This window comes from Callorhinus ursinus, unplaced genomic scaffold (assembly GCF_003265705.2).
Source record: "Callorhinus ursinus isolate GAN/ISIS: 27379988/994484 unplaced genomic scaffold, GSC_fseal_2.0 scaffold10, whole genome shotgun sequence".
In the NCBI taxonomy this organism is placed as follows: Eukaryota; Metazoa; Chordata; class Mammalia; order Carnivora; family Otariidae; genus Callorhinus; species Callorhinus ursinus.
The window spans coordinates 31,414,588-31,431,463 of NW_027397072.1; the positions used below are offsets into that span (position 1 = coordinate 31,414,588).

General features: G+C 37.0%; 1 protein-coding gene across 6 annotated transcripts in view; it reads left to right on the plus strand.

Moving 5' to 3' along the window:
* Positions 1 to 16,876, plus strand: part of LOC112820961 (regulator of microtubule dynamics protein 2) — a 79,920-nt gene that overhangs the window by 40,597 nt on the left and 22,447 nt on the right. For all 6 annotated transcript variants that reach the window (XM_073897302.1, XM_073897306.1, XM_073897305.1 and 3 more), the window contains exons 5-7: positions 6,353 to 6,413; positions 13,035 to 13,110; positions 13,985 to 14,062. In XM_073897302.1, the coding sequence (XP_073753403.1) occupies positions 6,353 to 6,413; positions 13,035 to 13,110; positions 13,985 to 14,062 (215 nt within the window). The remainder of the gene's footprint in view (positions 1 to 6,352; positions 6,414 to 13,034; positions 13,111 to 13,984; positions 14,063 to 16,876) is intronic.

Consider the following 16,876-nt stretch of genomic DNA (forward strand, 5'->3'; position numbering starts at 1 on the left):
GAACTCGGCGTGAGGGAGGAGGAAGTGCGGAATATTATTCCCCATAATAGCATATTTAAAATTCTTTAAAAAAAAAAAAAAGAGCGGAGGTGGGGGTGGCGCCTGGGTGGCTCAGTCAGTTAAGCTTCTGCCTTCGGCTCAGGTCATGATCCCAGGGTCCTGGAATTGAGCCCCACATGGGGCTCCCTGCTCAGCGGGGAGCCTGCTTCTCCCTCTCCCTCTGCCTGCCGCTCTGCCTACTTGTGCTTTCTCTCTGTCAAATAAATAAATAAAATCTTAAAAAAAATAAAAATAAAAAATAAAATTGTTATGCCAGGGGAAGATGTGATCGCTGAGGAGTGCAGAATTCTTTCAGGGTACTCACGCTAGGGTGGAGCGTTATGCAGCAAATCTTTCAAAGTACTCTGATCTTAATTTGTATTCCAAATAAAATATGAATCCTATATCTAAAGGAACATTATTATACTTTCCAGAATTAAATGATCAATACAAGTGCCTCAAATAGACCACAAAGTACAATGTTGTAAAGGAAATAGCTTTCCTTTCAGACTTCTGGTGCATCAGTGAGGCTGTATGCTACCCAGCTCCCTTTTATAGTCTCAGGGTCTTTTATAGACTCTCTATTTTAGGCTCGAGAGCGTGCACCCAAAGCTATTTTTGTTCATTTGGCCAAGTAGCTAAAATATTGATTTTGTTTCTAATATTTAAATGTATATTTAAAATTATGTTTTTCAATCATTTATTTAAAGATTACTCTTTTAATATATGTCTATGATATAATGTCAGTTAGTATTAAAACACTTCACTTTTTTTTGTTATCTTACTAATAGACTCTATGAGCTAATTTATTAATTTATTTTTATATCTTATTTTAGTATGTTAATCACCATACATTACATCATTAGTTTTGTTTTTTTTTAAAGATTTTATTTATTTATTAGAGAGAGAGAATGAGAGATACAGAGCACGAGAAGGAAGAGGGTCAGAGGGAGAAGCAGACTCCCCGCTGAGCGGGGAGCCCGGTGCGGGACTCGATCCCGGGACTCCAGGATCATGACCTGAGCCAAAGGCAGTCGCTTAACCAACTGAGCCACCCAGGCGCCCAAATCATTAGTTTTTGATGGTAGTGTTCCATGATTCATTGTTTGCATATAACACCCAGTACTCCATTCAATATGTGCCCTCTTTAATACCCATCACCAGGCTAACCCATCCCCCCACCCCCCTCCCCTCTAGAACCCTCAGTTTGTTTCTCAGAGTCCATAGTCTCTCATGGTTCATCTCCCCCTCCGATTCCCCTGCTTCATTTTTCCCTTCCTAATATCTTTTTTTTTTTTAACATGTAATGTATTATTTGTTTCAGAGGTACAGGTCTGTGATTCATCAGTCTTTACACAATTCACAGGGCTCACCATAGCACATACCCTCCCCAATGTCTATCACCCAGCCACCCCATCCCTCCCACCTCCCACCACTCCAGCAACCTTCAGTTTGTTTCCTGAGATTAAGAATTCCTCATATCAGTGAAATCATATGATACGTGTCTTTCTCTGATTGACTTCTTTGCTCTTAGCATAATACCTTCTCATTCCATCCACATCATTGCAAACGGCAAGATTTCGGGGTTTTTTGATGGCTGCATAATATTCCAGTGTGTGTGTGTGTGTGTGTGTGTGTGTGTGTGTGTGTGTGTGTGTGTGTATATATATATATATATATCACATCTTCTTTATCCATTCATCTGTTGATGGACATCTTGACCCTTTCCATAGGTTGGATATTGTGGACATTGCTGCTATAAACATTGGGGTGCACGCACCCCTTCAGATCACTACATTTGTATCTTTGGGGTAAATACCCAGTAGAGCAATTGCCGGGTCGTAGGGTAGCTCTATTTTCAACTTTTTGAGGAACCTCCATATTGTTTTCCAGAGTGGCTGCACCAGCTTGCATTCCCACCAACAGTGTAGGAGGGTTCCCCTTTCTCCGCATCCTCGCCAACATCTGTCATTTCCTGACTTGTTAATTTTAGCCATTCTGACTGGTGTGAGGTGGTATCTCATTGAGGTTTTGATTTAGATTTCCCTGATGCCGAGCGATGTTAAGCACTTTTTCACATGTCTGTTGGCCATTTGGATGTCTTCTTTGCAGAAATGTGTGTTCCTATCTTCTGCCCATTTCTTGATTGGATTATTTGTTCTTTGGGTGTTGAGTTCGCTAAGTTCTTTATAGATTTTGGATACTAGCCCTTTATCTGATATGTCATTTGCAAATATCTTCTCCCATTCTGTTAGTTGTCTTTTGGTTTTGTGGACTGTTTCCTTTGCTGTGCAAAAGCTTTTTATCTTGATGAAGTCACAGTAGTTCATTTTTGCCCTTGCTTCCCTTGCCTTTGGTGATATGTCTAGGAAGAAGTTGCTGCGGCTGAGGTCGAAGAGGTTGCTGCCTGTGTTCTCCTCAAGGATTTAGATGGATTCCTGTCTCACATTTAGGTGTTTCATCCATTTTGAGTCTATTCTTGTGTGTGGTGTAAGGAAATGGTCCATTTTCATTCTTCTGCATGTGAATGTCCAATTTTCCCAACACCATTTGTTGAGGAGACTGTCTTTTTTCCATTGGATATTCTTTCCTGCTTTGTCGAAGATTAGTTGACCATAGAGTTGAGGGTCCATTTCTGGGCTCTCTATTCTGTTCCATTGATCTATGTGTCTGTTTTTGTGCCAGTACCATACTGTTTTGATGATGACAGCTTGGTAATAGAGCTTGAAGTCTGGAATTGTGATGCCACCAGCTTTGCTTTGCTTTTCTTTTTCAACATTCCTCTGGCTATTTGGGGTCTTTTCTGGTTCCATACAAATTTTAGGATTATTTGTTCCATTTCTTTGAAAAAAAGTGGATGGTATTTTGATGGGGATTGCATTAAATGTGTAGATTGCTCTAGGTAGCATTGACATCTTCATGATATTTGTTCTTCCAGTCCATGAGCATAGAATGTTTTTCCATTTCTTTGTGTCTTCCTCAATTTCTTTCATGAGTATTTTATAGTTTTCTGAGTACAGAATCTTTGCCTCTTTGGTTAGATTTATTCCTAGGTATCTTATGGTTTTGGGTGCAATTGTAAATGGAATTGACTCTTTAATTTCTCTTTCTTCTGTCTTGTTGTTGGTGTATAGAAGTGCAAGTGATTTCTGTGCATTGATTTGATATCCTACCACTTTACTGAATTTCTGTATGAGTTCTAGCAGTTTTGGGGTGGAGTCTTTTGGGTTTTCCACATAAAGTATCATATCATCTGCAAAGAGTGAGAGTTTGACTTCTCCTTTGCAGATTCGGATGCCTTTTATTTCCTTTTGTTGTCCGGTTGCTGAGGCTAGGACTTCTAGTACTATGTTGAATAGCAGTGGTGATAGTGGACATCCCTGCCGTGTTCCTGACCTTAGGGGGAAAGCTCTCAGTTTTTCCCCATTGAGAGTGATATTCGCTGTGGATTTTTCCTAGATGGCTTTTATGATATTGAGGTATGTACCCTCTATCCCTACACTGTGAAGAGTTTTAATCAAGAAAGGATGCTGTACTTTGTCAAATGCTTTTTCTGCATCTATTGAGAGGATCATATGGTCCTTCTTCTTTCTTTTATTAATGTATCACATTGATTGATTTGTGGATGTTGAACCAACCTTGCAGCCCAGGAATAAATCTCACTTGGTCATGGTGAATAATCCTTTTAATGTACTGTTGTATCCTATTGGCTAGTATTTTGGTGAGAATTTTCACATCCATGTTCATCGGGGATATTGGTCTGTAATTCTCCTTTTTGATGGGGTTTTTGTCTGGTTTGGGGATCAAGGTAATTCTGGCCTCATAAAATGAGTTTGGAAGTTTTCCTTCCATTTCTATTTTTTGGAACAGTTTCAGAAGAGTAGGTATTAATTCTTCTTTAAATGTTTGGTAGAATTCCCCTGGGAAGCCATCTGGCCCTGGGCTCTTGTTTATTGGGAGATTTTTGATGACTGCTTCAATTTCCTTAGTGGTTAGGGTCTGTTCAGGTTTTCTGTTTCTTCCTGGTTCAGTTTTGGCAGTTTACACATCTCTAGGAATGCATCCGTTTCTTCTAGATTATCTAATTGGCTGGCATATAGTTGCTCATAATATGTTCTTATAATTGTTTGTATTTCTTTGGTGTTGGTTGTGATCTCTCCTCTTTCATTCATGATTTTATTTATTTGGGTCGTTTCTCTTTTCTTTTTGATAAGTCTGGCCAGGGTTTTATCAATCTTGTTAATTCTTTCAAAGAACCAGCTCCTACTTGTGTTGATCTGTTCTACTGTTCTTTTGGTTTCTATTTCATTGATTTCTGCTCTGATCTTTATTATTTCTCTTCTCCTGCTGGGCTTAGGCTTTATTTGCTGTTCTTTCTCCAGCTCCTTTAGGTGTAGGGTTAGATTGTGTATTTGAGAGCTTTCTTGTTTCTTGAGAAAGGCTTGTATTGCTATATACTTTCCTCTTAGGACCGCCTTTGCTGCATCCCAAAGATTTTGAACAGTTGTGTTTTCATTTTCATTTGTTTCCGTGAATTTTTTTAATTTTTCTTGAATTTCCTGGTTGACCCATTCATTCTTTAGTAGGATGCTCTTTAGCCTCCATGTATTTGAGTTCTTTCCGACTTTCCTCTTGTGATTGAGTTCTAGTTTCAAAGCATTGTGGTCCAAAAATATGCAGGGAATGATGCCAATCTTTTGGTACCGGTCGGGACCTGATTTGTGACCTAGGGTGTGATCTATTCTGAAGAATGTTCCATGGGCACTAGAGAAGAATGTGTATTCTCTTGCTTTGGGACGGAATGTTCTGAATACATCTGTGAAGTCCATTTGGTCCAGTGTGTCATTTAAAGCCTTTATTTCCTTGTTGATCTTTTGCTTAGATGATCTGTCCATTTCAGTGAGGGGGGTGTTAAGGTCCCCTACTATTATTGTATTGTTGTTGGTGTGTTTCTTTGATTTTGTTATTAATTGGCTTATATAGTTGGCTGCTCCCATGTTAAGGGCATAGATATTTACAATTGTTAGATCTTCTTGTTGGATAGACCCTTTAAGTATGATGTAGTGTCCTTCCTCATCTCTTATTACAGTCTTTGTTTTAAAATCTAATTTGTCTGATATAAAGATTCCCACCCCATCTTTCTTTTGATGTCCATTAGCATGGTAAATTGTTTTCCACACCCTCACTTTCAATCTGGAGGTGTCTTTGGGTCTAAAATGAGTCTCTTGCAGACAGCATATCAGTGGGTCTTTTTTTTTTTATCCAGTCTGATACCCTGTGTCTTTTTGGAGGGCAGTATGAATTTAGTGCCATAAAACATTTCATTTTTTAATTTTTTCCAGTTTAGGTAGATTTCTACACAGGATGGTTCTCTTAATGGATAGAGCTATAAAATACAGAGTGTTCCACCATAACAAATTCACAAATAGAATGGTTTTAGAATAAAAGATCCTTATTTATAAAGATTATCTCAACCACTTATTTAGAAGAGCATTTTGCAGATCACTGGATATTCTCTTCAAGGCAACAACAACAAAAACATGGAGCAGGGTAAAAGGAGATAGTATAAGACAAAGCAGCCCCTTTTTGAAAAGGATGTTCAGAATGTTGTTCAGTTTTGTTGCAAGCATTTTGACTTTTCAGGCCAATAGACAAAGCTCTATCTAAAGTAATTATGACCTTATGAAAAGTTATCCTAAAACTAAAGGAAATGATTTGGGATGATTATTTATGTACAGAGCCTGTTCATTGTTGTGCATGATTAGGTAGGCACTTCTCTGGGAAGCCTTCCCTTTAGATGGACTTAGTTACTCTGTTCTCTGCCTTGCTCTCTCTTTCTCCTTGCTTTTAGTTTTTGCATGCATTTTGTTTGCTTCTATACCTGCTTTCTACTGAAATGTGAACCCTTGGAAGTCAAAAACTGTATCTTAATTTGACTTTTTATTCCCAGAGGTTATGATGTGGCACTTAGACGGCACGCAGTAAATGTTGGTTAATTACAGAACAGTCTTTATTAAAGCTTTCAAATAATGATTGAATGACTTTTCCTGCACTTGGTTACATGACTTAATCCAGTGAGCTTAAAACTTGAGCATACAGCAGAATCTCTAGAGGCTAGTTAAAACAGGTTGTTTAGCCCAGACTTTGTTAGGGAATGGGTCTCCCTTGTAGCTCCATATTTGCTTTTCTAACAAGTTCCCAGGTGATGCTTCTGGTTTTGGGACCATATTTTGGGAACCACTGACTTAATTCAATAATTCAGCTCCCACCAACTTGCATGAAGGTACTAAATGTAAGAACATTTTTCTTTCAGGGAAGACGTTAGGGGAAAGAGCAATCACTACAGCACCCACAAATGGATATTGTCATCTGTGGTAAGTACATAGAACTTATGCAATCTTTTTAAATTCTCATATACCTCTGTATAAGTTACAATTGATTTTTAAGATATTACTGACTCATTTTACCTGTCACATTCACTGGAAAATATATTTAGTAGATAGCACAGTAACTGTTCTTATTCTTATGTATTTTGTGGTATGTACATTTTAAATATATTCAAAGTAAACTTTCACTGAAAATTTCGTAAGTGAATCTACCAAGTGCAGTGCCTTTGAACATGATAAATACTAATTAAATATAATTTAATGTTTTGTTTGGAAACAAATACTGAAGTGATATCATGTTCCTAAATGAAATGTTGGAAGAATGCTTCAAAGAATAAAAGCATGTCACTCATTTCTTATACCTTAATGAGTCCATGTGTACAAATTCTACAGGTCAAAGAGAAGCCACTTTTAATATAAGAAAGCTCAAACAAAGGGAATTTAATTCGTGGGGTAGGTGAATACCCTTAGGGAAACAAAATTATTCTTGAATATGTTTTGTTTTGGATCCTTTGTATGTTTAAAATTATAAAAACACAAATAAGAAGAAATATATTGTTTTAAATTAACACTCTGTGGTTGCGTTTTTTTTAAAGATTTTATTTATTTATTTAAGAGAAAGAGAGCATAAGCAGGGTGAGGGGCAGAGGGAGAAGCAGACTGCCCGCTGAGCAGGAAGCCCAGTGCAGGGATCATCACAACCTGAGCCAAAAGCAGACACTTAACCAACCGAGCCACCCAGGCGCCCCTGTGGTTGCATTTTTACAACATCTTTTAGTTCCTTACAGCAATACTGGTACTTTAGGTGCTAGGAAGATAATAATAAGTTAATTTGTGACCCTTCTCTCAGACCTAGGCTTCCAGAAATCTACCTCTATTCGGGATTATTTTTATTCTTCTGAAGCACTTTTAGGCAAAAGTCTCTCTCAAAATGGCTCCCTTTCTGCAAGTCCGCGTTTGCCCCACAGGAAATTCATTTTCATTCCACCAGCTAACTCTGAAATGCAAACCATTTTCCCAAAGCAGACCTGTTTCTTTACTCTGCCACCAGCAGGGGGAGCTCCACTCACACGCTCATCTTAAAGCCTCTCTGGTTCAGAGTCAAGGAACATTTTTTATGTCCCCTAAGGGACACGGGCCAAAACAAATCAAGTCTTTTGATCTGCCCTCACTTGGCTTAAGATGAAGCTCAAGCCTCCCTCCTGCACCCTCCCATGAGAAGGTGGGAGGTAGAACCCACAGTCCCCTAACAATGCTATCCACAGGAATCCTTTACTTTCCCTTCTGTAGCCTGGAGAAGGGTGAAGGGCTGAGCCTGGCAGAACCTGTGAATCATTTCCTTAGCATGTCATGCACTGTCAATAGAGCATCTTGCTTTAGAAACTGGAGCACCTAATAAAGTATTGTTCTATGCCCTTGGTACCTCTGCCACAACTCTAGGAGAAAGACAGTTTTGCAGTTAACATCCTGGTACATATCTTTAAGATCCTTTTCCCAGTATGCAAGGGTCTTGGCTATTATTTCTATAGCCAAATATACCTTCTAATCTAATTTGCACATTAGTATTAATAAATTAACATATGTATGCATTAAGATACTTCTGTTCTTCCACTTTTAGTCGTAACTAATGAATTTGTACTGATAAGCCACTCGCTCTTCATCTCCTTTGATACTGGAGGTGTTTGGGAGCTGGTTGGCCAGGTTTAGACGCAGAAAGAACCCCCAAGCCCTACTCTTAACCTGAGCTCCTGTGCATCCTCCCCCTCCCGCTGCACTGCTCCTCCTGTGTTGTCCTCTTTCTTCTCCCACACATAGATCTGCATCCCTGAAGAATCACGTTTAAAATGTACAGTGGAGGGGCGTCTGGGTGGCTCAGTCGTTAAGCTTCTGCCTTCCCCTCCGGTCATGATCGCAGGGTCCTGGGATCGAGCCCCGCATCGGGCTCCCTGCTCCGCTGGAAGCCTGCTTCTCCCTCTCCCACTCCCCCTGCTTGTGTTCCCTCTCTTGCTGTGTCTCTCTCTGTCAAAAAAATAAATAAAATCTTTAAAAAAATAAAATGTACAGTGGATTTCAATCCTTAGTCTGAGGGCATTTATCTGTGTAAGCTTCAAGTTTTCATAGAGGAACAATGTTGTGTCTTCTCTGGGGGCTTCATAAGTACCTTGAAATCTATCTTGTAAGAAGAAATTATACATAACTCTGCCTTAGTAGGCTACCCAGTCTGTCGTACGCTAGTCTGGCTACTTTTCTTTTGTTCATCTTCTTTCACTTTTTGTGGTGAACGGATTGCCTTGTTTATAACTATGGTATTTGACTCCAACTTTAAATCTTATACACACACACACACACACACACACACACAGAGTAATGATCCAATTGTGTTGCACATGATTTCTTATTCAGTATCAGTTTTAAATTAAAAAAGAATGTTAAAATCTATTCAGTTGATAAAATTTAATAAATTCAAATGTCAATTTTATCTTAGTTCTTAGAATGTATTATAATGTATGTAGTGAATACCAGAGTTTTCATTCAGTTACATAGTGGAGGTTTAGGGTAATGATAAAAGAGAAATTAAAACTTTGAGAGGCAGTGGTTAAAATTTAGCTTAACTGATTCCATGATTAATTGTAGTAAAATATCATTAAAAAGTCTTTTTCAGGATGTTAAGACATTTTCTCATTCATTCAGCATAAATGACAAACTACAGCCCAGGGCCAACTGCCTATTTTTGTAAATAGTTTGATTGGTGCCCAGCCACACCTGTGCATTTGTGCATAGCAATGAGGTTGAATAGTTGCAACCTTGACTATCTGACCCCAAAGCCTAAAATGTTTGCTACAAATTCTGTTGTTTTTGTTGTACCCAGCCTAAAATACTTCTAGAACCAAGAGAGTAAAGTCACTGTGGATTTACAGTTTGTTAGCACAATAGGCCTGACCTTAATTACAAATAATGTCTTACATATTTGTTGTGCTCTACTGTTCACAAATTATATCCACATGCCTTACAGCACATGAGTCACAGAACAACCTGTTTCCATTTTATAGATAAGGTAGTGTGTCTAGGGAGTGTGTGGGGGGAATATGCTGACTAGTATGCAAGAGTCACACAATAAATAGAAAAACAAAAACCAGACCTTTTATTCTTACTCAGTATTTTTCTATTACATTATTTTTCTACTGCTTTCTCACAGTATAAATAGCATTTGTGCTGAATCAGAAGTATGCAGGGAAACTGATGGGTTTATTTTAGTAGTTGTTAAAACAAGAATGTTGGTCATTTATTAAAGATATATTCAATATCGGGACACCTGGGTGGCTCAGTCGTTAAGCCTCTGCCTTCAGCTCAGGTCATGATCCCAGGGTCCTGGAATCGAGTCCCACATCGGGCTCCCTGCTCGGCAGGAAGCCTGCTTCTCCCTCTCCCACTCCCCCTGCTTGTGTTCCTGCTCTCGTTGTCTCTCTCTGTCAAATAAATAAAATCTTTAAAAAAAAAAAAGATATATTCAATATCAATGCAAAGAACATCGCAATTTTTGTCAAAGCCTGTATGGTGAGAATGACCTCTAGGTGGAGGTAATAGACCGTATTGTGAATTAACGTTCTTCAGAGTTCCCGTCAACTTGAGATGGTTCACAAAATAAAATTTTAAATTACTTGTTTAAAGATGAACAGCATAAAAGAACAAAAACCCACAGACACACAGAGACATAAGTGGAACTGATTGCCAGAAAAGAAGTGATGATCCTTTGAGAAAAAGTGGTCAGATGAATTTTGAACTTAGGGTATGTAGGAAGATAGACAATATTTTAGACTTTAAAGAAACAGACTTAAAGGGGTGCCTGGGTGGCTCAGTTGGTTAAGCATCCGATTCTTGATCTCAGCTCAGAGAAAAAAAAAAGAAAGAAACAGACTTCAAAAAAGATTATGAAAAGCATTAAGACTGATTATTTATAAGGGAAATACTCATATTTCATATGATGGTATTCATAAGTCCTAGGGGTTTTTTTCCCCTTTTGTCCTCACTCAGAGTAGCTTGAAGAGAGTTTGCTGACAGAGCAGTGTCCATGTCTAACGCTGCGCACGAAGTCATTCTGATGCTGACGTTTAGCATCAGTAGATGATGGATCCCACCGCTCTAGAGCAGCGAACAAACGTTCTTTTATTTTGATTCCAGCACAGATATTTGGGTCGTTCTGTAAATCTCTGGATTAGAAAGTTCAAATAGATCTGACAGATTTTTCTAAAAATGTGACATGATTTGTTTTTTTATTTCTTTGCCAGCATGTAGAGTAGGGAAATTGAGCGAGTATATCTGGACTTAAGCAAGGCATTCATGTACGTTTACCAGTAACATTCTTGTGGACAAGATGTAAAAATGTGGGCAAGCCTCTGGGTTAGCCACATAGAGAGAAGGGTTCAAGCCTCAGCTATTCAACAGAATAACTGTTGGCAACATCATTGTCAAGCTGGAGGTGATTCTGGGGTTTCAGGTCTGTATCTTAGACACTAGAGTGTTCCGTGATTTTGTCAGTGGGTAAATATATAATAGATACGTTTATAAAAGTTGCAAGTAACAGAGAACTAAGAGGAAGAGGATGTATGACGAATGACAATAGTAATTCAAAAGATTTTCACATGTGTGAATTAATAGGGGGTAAATGTGGAAGGAGGGATGGAGAGAAAAGTGTCAACATTTAACTTAGGGAAAAACAGACAAGAATTTGAATAAAGCATGGAGTTTAGTTAATAATAATGTATCAATATTGGTACATTGTAAAAATTATGTATCAGTATTGTTTGACAGTGTCGGTACCCTTGTGATAAATGTACTCTAGTAATGTAAGATGTAAAGAGTAGAGAAAACCCAATATGGGTATATGGGAACTCTCTGTACCATCTTTGCAATCTCAGACTATTTTAAAATAAAAGCTTATTTTTTTAAAAAGCGGCCTAAGGATGTAAGTCCAAATGCGTCGGAAACTGATAATGCCCATAAACAAAAATGGGAGAAGTTGGGGAAGTAGTTGCATGGAATTTTGCTCTACTTTCTGGAACTCCCCGGGAGGAATGATAGAACAAGATGACAGAGAGCATTTCAAAAGAACATGGTGAGGCTGGAGGTGACAATAGCAGCTTTACAAGGAAACTCATGAGTCTTTTTCCGGTAATCTTTTCCTACATGCTCGATCTCTGGTGGGTGCAGAGATGTATGTGTAATGTAGTCTGATTATGGAATTTGTGAGTAGTAGTATCTCTTAATCTAGTTAAGTTCTCAGATCAATTTTGATAGGCTGATTTAGTCACCATTCATGTTTCTACTGTAGCAGATTTGGTTAATTATATAGAAACTGAAAATTCAGAGGTCAAACAAGTCATAACTGAAAAGTGACTATTTTATTGGTTGCCGTAAGTTGTGTGAATTATGTGATCTTTTGTGTTCAGGAAGGGTCTTACTGTTCCAAATTAAGAAAATCGTTGACTTCATTTTTGTGCTTGAAAGTTATGCTTATCCACAGAAATGATTGAGATAAATATCCAAAATTACATCTTTCATTTCAGTCATGATAATGCAAGTAAAAATTAATACTTACTCTTGAAATATTTAGGTAAATGAATATTTTGCCTCAGAAACACTCTGAAATACTCTGGAGATTTTGCACAGATAGAAACATTCTGGATATAAAAAGTAATATATCCCCAGATTTTGGAGAGAGCAAATTGCTGAACAAATATTGCACCCAATTTATGTTAGATAATTATTGATGTAACTTTTGTATTCCCAGTGGGGGAAAAAAAGTAAACAATGGGATGCGCTATTCTAGTATGCAGTGTTTCCAAGGAAGGATTGAAGGTCATGGGGAATTTTTTGGAAAAGTGTATTCTGAAATTACCTTTGACATTGTTTTAGTCATGATATTTATTTTTGTTTTCTAATGACATTAAGGGAGGCTGTGAAATTTTTCTTTTTCTTTTTATTAAGGAGGAACAGGGATATTGATGATACAATATATTTTTCAATTTATTACTTGTGTGACTAGACTTTTTCAGAGAGCCTCTTTGTGACTTTGCTGTTGATGATGGTGATAGCAGAGGCTCATATTTCTTGGAACTCACTATGTGCCGGGTAGTAGTCTAAACAATTATGTGTTTTGGGTGTTTTGCCCTCACGACATACCTATGAGATAGTTGGTGTTAGTCTCCCCAGTTATAGGTGAGGAAACTGGCTTCATGTTCATGTGAGGTATTTTTTATTTTTAGGGCACTTGCATCTATATGACTACTTCTCTCAAATATTAATGAATGCTTTAGAGATATTTTTAAAATGTTACATTTGGGGGCACCTGGGTGGCTCAGTCATTAAGCGTCTGCCTTCGGCTCAGGTCATGATCCCAGGGTCCTGGGATCAAGCCCAGCATCGGGCTCCCTGCTCGACGGGAAGCCTGCTTCTCCCTCTCCCACTCCCCTTGCTTGTGTTCCCTCTCTCACTGTCTCTGTCTCAGTCAAATAAATAAATAAAATCTTTTAAAAAAATAAAATAAAATATTACATTTGGTGGTATTTGATTAAAAGTTCACACGCTATCCACTGTTTTTACCCTTTTCAGGTATGCGGTTTTGTGTGGCTATGTATCTGAGTTTGAGGGCTTACAAAACAAAATCAACTATGGACATCGCTTCAAGGTATTTCTTGATATTAAAAATATTTTAATGTAGCTATATGTTCCCTTAAAAGATATAAATCAAATTATTCAACGAATTAATCTTAAGGAATTTATCTTTTTTATTTAAATGAAGTGACAGTTTTTTCATCATACTGCGCAAAAAAGAATGAAACTATTTGGGAGATTGAGGATTATTATTATCCTGGATCTTGAAAGAAGTCACATAGTAGATGAGTATTACTTTTTCAAAGACTGAGGATTAGTCTTTTGGTCGAACTCACCAACATCATCAACATGACTGGGACTAATTAGTTAACGTTTCTTGCATATTGATTTAGTGGGAGGAATAGAATCCAATCTAAGGCTTAAACTTAACATGATAAGTGAATAAAATAAATAATGTACATGTACATCATTTATAATGTGCCTCTAGCTTTGATAGCTCCATATAAATGGTCAGAGTTTGTCTTCCAGCTCCCTATAACCATTATAATAATGTCAGGGGAGTAGATTCCTCCACCACCTAGCTCTGTTATTCTTTCCCCCATTATATCCCCATCATTTGATATTTGCAAACATGCTTCCTAATAGTAAGTATTAGCTAGGCAAGGAATGGGAAGACAAAAATGTCACTTGGATGTTTTCTATTTTTATAGTGACATTTGGCTTTAAATTATCCATAGTTTAATTAAATCATAGTCACAGTCTGGTTCTAGTTGTGAGCAGTCATTCCTGATAATTGAATTGTTGGTAAGACTTACTTGTATTAATGATAGGGATTGAGGAGGAGAACCAAACAACACTGTAAAGCCCCTTTGAATTTACTAGGCACACTTCTATGCAACACCACCTGAAATCTGAGTGATGGTATTTGTTTTGGATTTTTTTTTCAGGAACATCTAGATAAAGCAATCCAATTTTTACCTGAAGAACCCTTTTTGTATTACCTCAAAGGAAGATACTGTTATACTGTAAGTTGAATGTTTTGATCTATAAATCTTATTTAAATATACTATGATTATGGGATATATTTCCAGTGACTTATTCTTTAAGTGTTTTACCTAGTGCCTACTGTAAGGAAAATGATAAAATCAGTACATATTTTATGAGTTTATGATTGATTTGTTTATATACTGTGTTACATACAGTATATGATTACACACACACACACACACACACACACACACACACACACACACACACACCTGTATTTTTCCCCTGACCACTCTCTGTTTCCCCTGGCAGCAATCACATGTCCCCTTTGTGCTCTCAGTTGGTGATCAGCCACCTACCCACATGTGTACTACTCTTTGTCTTGTGAGAGGACTTTTTCAATTATCAGTGTGTTGAGCATAAATTATGTGCCCACTGTTCTTGTCTTCAAAGAACTGAATTTAGAAAGGCACATGAAACATACAGAAATAAATCAAGGCAGCTAGCGAGTCTAAGATCCAGTGTCTTAAATGACATTAGTTTATAGAGAATTAACAGAATGTGAAAATCTACCTTAAGAGATGCATGAAAAATTATGCTGAAGAGAAATGCTATTTCTGAATGAGAAAATTAGCATAAGCAAAAGAAGAAGCTTTTTAATGGAGGTTTGAGGATTAGGAATGGAGAAGGAAGCTCTTTTATTGAACACCTGCTATGTATCAAATGTGTGTCAAATCCTTAAAACATCCCTGTAAGCAGTTTTTATTATGCCAGTTTTAAATATTAAGAATCTGAGTCTTCATTAAGGTAGAAGACCCCTCAGGCTTCAAAACCATTGACCCAACCTCACATGAGTCTGGGGCTTAAATATACATTGTTTAGGCTTAAAAGAAAAAATCTGAAAAGACCACATCTATATGGAGGTTAAATAACATGCTACTAAACAGTGAATGGATCAACCAAGAAATCAAAGAAGAAATAAAAAAATACATGGAGACAAATGAAGATGAAAACACAATGATCCAAAATCTTTGAGACGCAGCAAAAATGATTCTAAGAGGGAAGTGTATAGCAACACAGGCCTACCTCCAGAAGCAAGAAAACTCTCAAACAACTGAAGCTTACACCTAAAAGAGCTAGAAAAAAGAAGAACAAAACCCAAATACAGCAGAAGGAAGGAAATAATGATTAGAGCAGAAATAAAGGATATTGAGACTAAAAAAAAAAAAAAATAGAATGGATCAATGAAATCATGGATTGTTTCTTTGAACAGATAAACAAAATTGATAAATCTCTAGCCAGACTCATCCAAAAAAAAAAAAAAGGACTCAAATAAACAAAATCAGAAAAAAAGAGGAGAAATAACAGCTGACCCCACAGAAAGACAAAGAATTATAAGAGAATATTGTGAAAAATTATATGCCAACAAACTGGACAACCTAGAAGAGATGGATAAATTCCTAGAAACATAAAACTTACCGAAACTGAAACAGGAAGAAATAGAAAATTTGAACAGACCAATTACCAGCAATGAAATTGAATCAGTAATCAAAAAACTCCCAACAAAAAAGTCCAGATGTCTTCACAGGTGAATTCTATCATATATTTAAAGACGAGCTAATACCTGTTCTTCTCAAACTTTTCTAAAAAATAGCATAGGAAGGAAAACTTCCCAGTTCGTTCTAATAGGTCAGCATTATCGTGATTCCAAAACCCAGTTAAAGACACAACAACAAAAAAGAACTACAGGCCAATATCTCTGATGAACATAGATGCAAAAGTCCGCAACAAAATATTAGCAAGGCTAATCCAACAATACATTCAAAAAATCATTCACCATGATCAATGGAATTTATTCCTGGAATGCAAGGTGGTTCAGTATTTGCAAATCAATCAGTGTGATACATCACATTATAAAGAGAAAGGATAAAAACCATATGATCATTTCAATAGATGCAGTAAAAGCATTTGACAGAGTACAACATCCATTCATGATAAAAACCCTCAACAAAGTTGGTTTAGAGGGAGCATACCTCAACATAATAAAGGCCTTATATGAAAAATCCACAGCTAATGTTTTATACTCAATGGTGAAAAACAGAGCTTTTCCCCTAAGATCAGGAACAAGACAGGGATGCCCATTCTCACTACCTTTATTCAACATAGTACTGTAAGTCCTAGTCACAGCAACCAGATAAGGGGAAGAAATAAAAGACTTCCAAATTGGTAAGGAAGAAGTAAAAAATTTCACTATTCACAGATGAGATGATACTATATATAGAAAACCCTAAGGACTCCACCAAAAAACTACTAAAACTCATAAATGAGTTGTATCACAGGATACAAAATTGTATCACAGGATACAAAATCCCCATGTACAGAAATCTGTTGCATTTCTAAAAAGCAGAAAGAGAAATTAAGAAAACAATCCCATTTATAATCATAAAAATAATAAAATACCTAAGAATAAACTTAACCAAAGAGGTAAAAAGACCTGTACTCTGAAAACTATAAAAAATTGATGAAAGAAATTAAAGATGACCCAAAGAAATAGGAAGACATTCCATGCTTATAGATTTAAAGAACAAATACTGTCAAACTGTCTATACTACCCAAAGCAATCTATAGACTTAATGCAATCCCTAGCAAAGCACCAACAGTATTTTTCACAAAACTAGAACAAACAATCCTAAAATTTGTATGGAACCACCCAAATAGCCAAAGCAATCTTGAAAAAGGAAAACAAAATTGGCAGTATCACAATTCCAGGTTTCAAGTTATATTACAAAGCTGTATTAATCAAAACAGTATGTTACTCACACAAAAAATAGATGCGTAGATCAATAGAACAG